Here is a 7104-nt window from a genome sequence, read left to right as displayed (position 1 = left end):
ATAGTCCAGTTTGTTGAAAGGCTGTTGTTAGTTTTCCACCTCACGCTGAGGCAGCGTTCATCTCAGTAAACAGGCTGCTTTCTTACATATTTATATATGGCAGTCGGTGCCGTCTCATCTTGTAAAAGGGGCTGTTCTTGTTGTTCCAAACCAGGCGAGCATAGCATATCATGGTGTTCGACGATGCTAGCAGCTATCTCAGGTTATGCATGCCTGTAGACGCTAGGAACCATATCCAGTTGCTTGAGTAACTATTTTTGGCGTATCTCATTACCTGGATGTCTAACCTACATCGACGTATTCTTAATATTGACGTGATAAATGTTGACAAAAATGACTAACTTGCCAGTTTGCGATTTTAACTTGTACATATCTAATATTTCAGGTTAGAAATTGACAAATATTTAAATGCATCTTCCATAAATAGTTGCTGATATGGGTATATGTCTAGTTGTTGCTTCACTAACTTATGTATGATTCTACATGTGCTTCAATAGATAAGTACTATGATGAGACACAGTTTTCTACATTTTACAAATGGAATTAAGCCCATGCATACTGTTATTATACTGATAGAGCTACTTACATGTTATGTTGTTGTCGACATTTTTATCCATAAGTAAAATTTGTTTAACCTGTGTGCTTTTTTATTGTGATCACGATTTCTGGACCGTAACAAAATACAGTATTATTTTGTCATCCACATGTGAGCAATGGAACATGAACTACTTAATGTTGTATTGGTGAAATTTTTACACTTTAATATATAGTAAATGGGCTTCCACAAAGTACATACACATAATACATCGTCAAATGACACACTTCTAACCATCATAACATCTGCACAGAAAGGATGTTAACAGAACAATTAATTTTTTCTGTTTTTGAAGGTTTTTGAAATGTGAATGCATGCTTCATTCCACTTTGACATAATGAGTAACAAAGCAATACAACTGTATCCTCAGTTAAAACATTATTTTTAGTACGAGTGTGATATTTTAGAAACATATTTGTTCCCATGTTATTCCCAACGAATCACAAATGTGGTATGTTGTCCATGTCTACCAACCATCAATATGTGTTACCCTATCAGCAAGTTACGGTCAATGTTCTCATTCAATAGCTAGAAGAAAGCTAGTTCATTATTTTACTCATTTGTTCTAGGGTGGATAAACACAGTACTAGTATTTTATGTACATGAAATCAAGCCACAGTAAAAGCTTCCATGATTTTAATCTGTGCTCTTTATTTGTTGTTACATCTTAGAATGAAACAATATGGCTATAGCTGGTCATACAACATCTTTCAAAACACACTGAACTGTAGAAATCAGAATGCTACATGTAGTATTTCAACATAAAGCAAAATACAAGCATTTGAAAAGTTTCTACATAGTAATCCTACACATGTATATGTAGAACAATGTCATGTAAAAAAAGATAACTTTGATGACTCAATCAGCAAATCTTGTATTCGACTGCTCTACAATTCTTTTTGAAAGAAGTAAAGTTTATTCCATATTGTGTGTTCATGATGTACAGGGGAAGCTTCTGTTGTAAAGGTACACACACCCCCACACCCCCCCCCCCCCCCCCACACACACACACACGGTTCTTAAATGAAACAGATGCATGCAATGATATGCTTTTAATCCATAGATGCAGTGTTTGTTTTATACACTGTATGTATGATTCTAATCCAATCATAAGTGCTAAGATGGTATTATCCACATCAATATTAGATGTAATACATTCCAAATCTGTGGCTGCATTTACATGTGTCCTCTAAAATGTAATGCTGATGCTTCCATAGTTACTGGACAGGTGCACAGATTTAGAACCATTTCTATGATTTGAAATAAATGATAAATCTTGCTTTATGTAAGCAGATGTATACGTCCATGGTTTTCTTTTTATACGTGGCTTGATATAGAAGGTATGTTATCAGATCAAATGCATAACTTTGGCTTGTCTACAATGCACCTGCTTGGAAATCACTGTAAAGTACATATACTGTACTGTATATTCCTTTTTGTCCAGGGAACGATCGTTGCCGCTGGCTTTGGAAACAATTACGGTCTTTAACGTAAACGATACTTGAAAAATGTTAAGCAACATACGGCGTTTAGGGGCACAATTTGCCATACAGTCAAAGCCCTTCCCATACCACATGATGTTTCTAGAGCAACGCCCTTCTCCACTTCCTTAGCCCTTAGGCCACAGCTGTGTAAGCTCTGCATTGCTGTGGTCGACCTGACTTTAAAGACGTCCATAATATAAGAGTAACATCAGAAGACAGGGCGTCGTTATTGTCCAAGTCCCTTCCAGGTTAGACGAACTGACCGACGAATTCGAACACATCAGCATGTCGTTGATTAGTTTAACTTTTTCTTCCTTTAGACGATGGGCAGTTGATATATCAAGATCCAGTTGGAGATATTCCTGGTCTTCTCGGGAGTAGCGGGGCCATGCTTCAAGGTCAAACGTGGATGTAGGTTCCGTGTCCCCCCTGTTGGGGTCCCTGCGGAACACGAAGGTCAAGTTTAAGTCCAACTTTGATTATGATCATTGATACGACAAAAGGACAAGTACATTTTATGATCTACATTTTTACAGAAAGGAAACAACGATCAAACAAATTGACTGCCATTCATGGGCGGTTGACTATTTCTTCGGGAAGAGGGTAATGCGTTAAATCAAGGAAGTTTATCAAGATACAACCTCCTTTGTTAAATGGTAACTTCAACACCGATGTTCAAAAATTGCTGCTTCCCATCATGCACTCCAAATACACTAGACCTCCATTTAACGTCCTGTCCGAGGGACGTCTAACTGAAGCTAGGTAATTCTTTTTTACCCAAGCACAAGGCTTGCAGTTTGCCTGGACGCTCCATATGTAACGAAACCATATTTAACATGGAAAGTCCACAGTTAAATGTACCCCTCGCTTAGGACTAAGTCCCAATTTCCAACCCAGAGCCCGGCAGCTAGGGTAGCACGCTTTCGGAAACGAAAAATTTGATAAGAAAGGCAACACACAAAACGTAAAAAAAAATAGTAAGGAGCATAAAATTTGTGTATATTCCTGGGTAAACACTTTTATTTCTCGTTAACGCAAACATCGCCATTTCGGAAATGGGACCTAAACCTTACCCAGTTTTCACGAAGTTTGTCCAATAGGTCATAATCTTCCGACTGAGAACTCTTTCCTCCTCCGTGAAGTTGAGTCGCCAGGCCGGGTCAGCGGGGTTTCTCGGCCAGTCGAAGAAAGGAGCGCCGAACACAAACAGCAGCTCGTCGCCATGGTCTGCTTTGACGTGGCCAGGCTTGCTGTGGTGCCAGGAGGGCCGATGTTGGAACTCGTACAGGTACACGGGGGTATCTAAGGTGAGAGATCTTTCTAAGTATCATATCTAATCACACGAGCCGGACTTTAAGTCGGCGCCACGTGCAAGAGGACGAGTGAGTGAGTGAGTGAGTGAGTGAGTGAGTGAGTGAGTGAGTGAGTGAGTGAGTGAGTGAGTGAGTGAATGAGTGATTGAGTGAGTGAGTGAGTGACTGAGTGCACTCTCCAAGCAGAGGTTTGTGGGAAAAATCATGACCTTTTCCTTTCATCCGTTTTGTTTTCGATCGGGCTTCCCACCAACCTCTGCATGGAGAGTAGAGTGAGTGTACTTTACATGTAGTTACGGTGCAGCGTGACGTGCCATACATATGCATGTATCTCATGGTGATACGGTGATACATGTACGACAATTCCGTGTGTATATCCACAGCTCTTGTGCAGTGCCGTTTCGCACGTACCTCACGCGTTGCGCCCTATATTTGTGCCATGTCTCACCTGTTCTGTACCAGGCAGTGTTGACAGTGGGGACAGTGAACATCAGATCTCCGCTGATCTGCATTAGCGGGTCCTGTTCCGCCATGTACAGGTCCAGCAGGGAATTTGAGATGAACTTGCTCACGTCTATATATCCATTCGTCTGTTCATTTATACACTGGGGAAGAACTGACGGAATTGAGTGTCGAGAAATATATATAGAGAGAATATAACACGGTGTACATGTATTTTGTATCACCCGAGGAACCAGCCCGACCGTGGGAAGGATCGTCCAACGGCCGAGGGTGATCCGACCCGCGGAAGGGCTGGGACCGAGGGTCATGCGGAAACACTGTGTTGTACTTTATTTATGTCATACCTGAGAAAACAAATGTTTTCATGCAAAATACGCCAGAAGTTGAGAAAATGTGGTGCCTTCGAACAAAAATTGTTACACAGCAATGTTCCAACGTCCGAATCAGGCATTCGAATTTTCGACCGCGCCACACTCGGCGTGCGCAGAGTACGTTCGAATTATCCGATGGAAGCCTGTGTGATAAAACTTCGACAACTTCTGTAGCTATCCTCTTTGGAAGATATCCAGATTTTAACAAACACTCCCTTGTTTTACCAGACGAGCTTCTAGGAGGCCAGAACTGTGTCCATTCTTCCATTCTTCCTGAGCCCAAGAGCTATCTGTTACTTCAATTTTTGAAGTAGTAGATCTGCATATCAAGACAATCCATCTAGGTCCAGTTATCGTGTTAACACACACACACACACACGCACACACACACACACGCACACACACACACACACACACACACGCACACACACACACACACACACACATACACACACACACACACACACACACACACACACACACACACACACACACACACACACACACACACACACACACACATGGTCAAATGCACTGTTTTCGTATTCCCCTTCATGCAGCGGGAAGGGCATTTGGTGTTACTGATGAAACAAATTGTCGCGTAATGCCTGAGGGAGAAAAAAAAAGGGTTTACGGAAAAGCCTGGGCCCAGGAGCTGGGCTGGCTAGCCTGAAAGACTACCTTTTCTGGGCCCCAAGGCTATGCATGGGGTTTGTCCTGTAGCTGAACTTTTTTTTCTTTAATAGTAAAAAACTGGGTCAGTGACAATTCCAGCTGTGGGTGGGATGGAGGAAAGTTGATCATATTGCTGGACTTGCAATGAACAACTCATCCAAGACTGGAAGAAAACAGTCATAAACTAAATTCCAATTATACAACAGAAAATACTGGAAATGTTAACTTAAGATTGAAGGGAAGGGATAACTGTTACTAGGTGAAATAAAGAATACTAGGATGGGTCAGGAAATGATAGGGCGCAACATCAAATTCAAAACAGATGTCTCATGCTTTGAATGAGTGTGCCTACAGAAAGGATGGTTGGGCCTCTTATGAAATTTCCTTGTGGGAAAACTGGGTCAGTGGTAACCCAAGACAACAGTTGGGACCCTAGGATGGGGGCTGTTTGCCAAAACATCAAATTTGAAACAGATGTCTCAAACATCAAGTGTCAGTGAGCATGGATGTAGGAATGGATGTATGTTATGTGTAACGATTGAGTATAGTGGTAGGAACTTGTATGTGAGGGGGGGGGGGTGTATAGTGTTGTGTTATTCCTTTCTCTCATGCAGGACCATTACTGATAGACACTATATTGTAGGAATGACTGGCAGTATAGTCAAAGGAAAAGTAAATGTACTACGCCTGGGAGTTCCTGTTGTGGATGTTGATTGTTCGTTGCTGTAAACCAACCCCAATCCCCCATAGATATGACCAAACTTTTGCCTTCTGTCCAATGCACCCTGCATGTACTGGAATTGTCGGTTACCCAGCTTTAGGTTTTAAAAAAATCCACTATCAGCCAAAACCCCAACCATAGCCTTGGGGCCCAAAAAGGGTGGCCTGGCTAGCCTGCAGGCTAGCCTGCTGGGCCCAGGCTTTTCCGTAAACCCAAAAAAAAGGGGATAGTTCTGGGTATCTCACCTGGAAATACTTCCTATATCCAGCGTTGATTATGCTCCGTATTTGGTCTCTGTCCTCCTCGCCAGAGAAATCCCAGTCTTGTGAAATGGCATGCCCCAGCTCGTGATTGGTGACACCCATGAGATACTCGATGTTCCTCGCCGATCCGTTCTTCAGCAGCGTTCTCGGCTGATCCGGTAGAAAGAAACCGTCCACCGCAGGCGCCGGCGGCCGCCCCCGGCGGGTCTGATTAGCAAAATCTTCTGCAGATGCATTTCTCAGATCAAGGTTCAGACACTCGAACTCTTCCGAGGGAGAGGGACGAGTGCACATGTCGGACAACAAGAAGCACACGTGCATTGTGTAGTCTGTGTTCTGGGTCGGTATTGTGGTGGCCGCGCCACTCTGGGATATCGCCCGGCGGAACAACCCGGCTGTGAGGGGGGAGAGCACCAACCATCCAACGCTCCCCCCGCCCGCAGACTGCCCTGCTATGGTCACCCGCCCGGGGTCTCCGCCGAACACATGTATGTTATGCTGCACCCAGCGGAGAGCACTGATCTGGTCCAAGAACCCGACGTTCCACTGTCCCCCGATTCCCGAAAATCCAAGGATACCCAACCTGCATCAGTGCATGGGCAGAAGAGCAGTTTGCGGAATAAGCATGTGTAGATGCAAATATTTAAAGAGAAAGATTTTTTTGCTTAGATGTCTCAGACTTAATGCTATTTGCACCCACCTGTAGTTTATTATGACAACGACGATGTTTCCCATCGCGGCTAGGGCCCGACCATCGTACTGTGCACCGCTGCCGCTGAACAACCCCCCGCCATGTATGAAGAACATCACCTACAACAACATCGTGAACTTTCATAACTTTCAACTGTATGTGTTGGTTGAAGTCATTCTTGAACTATTTCTGTAAAATCTAACAGAAAAATTGGACTCGCCCAATTTTTTTTACTGAACAGCGCCAGTCTTTGTCAAGGAATGAACAAACAATCCACTGCTGCCGTGCGACACGTTATGCAGATAGAACACGTGACTCAGTGAGCAGTGGATCATAAATTGCAGGACGTCTATGGCGCCTGCCGTGCATTCTGCCGCAGATCTTCGCTGTGGCGAATGAAACTCCTATGCCAGCTAAACTCCTTCCCAAGCTTATATGATACTATGTTATATCACAGCAAGATCTGCTTGGAGACTGCATGGTCGCATCTGATAGGATATCTTAGTCTCTACCAGACTCCGGGTCGCTG

At 43.4% G+C, this 7104-nt stretch overlaps 1 protein-coding gene across 1 annotated transcript in view; it reads right to left on the bottom strand.

The window, feature by feature from the left end:
- Positions 1 to 1632: 1632 nt before the first annotated feature.
- LOC118430569 (carboxylesterase 5A-like) overlaps positions 1633 to 7104 on the bottom strand; it is a 20482-nt gene continuing 15010 nt past the window's right edge. Inside the window, exons 4-8 of the mRNA XM_035841517.1 lie at positions 6585 to 6694; positions 5867 to 6467; positions 3841 to 3997; positions 3153 to 3381; positions 1633 to 2520 (exon numbers count right to left, since the gene is read on the bottom strand). Coding sequence (XP_035697410.1) covers positions 2259 to 2520; positions 3153 to 3381; positions 3841 to 3997; positions 5867 to 6467; positions 6585 to 6694 — 1359 coding nt within the window. The 3' untranslated portion in view covers positions 1633 to 2258. The remainder of the gene's footprint in view (positions 2521 to 3152; positions 3382 to 3840; positions 3998 to 5866; positions 6468 to 6584; positions 6695 to 7104) is intronic.

The sequence above is a fragment of the Branchiostoma floridae genome, chromosome 14 (genome assembly GCF_000003815.2).
Source record: "Branchiostoma floridae strain S238N-H82 chromosome 14, Bfl_VNyyK, whole genome shotgun sequence".
Lineage (NCBI taxonomy): Eukaryota > Metazoa > Chordata > Leptocardii > Amphioxiformes > Branchiostomatidae > Branchiostoma > Branchiostoma floridae.
This window is presented reverse-complemented; position numbering and strand designations above follow the sequence as displayed.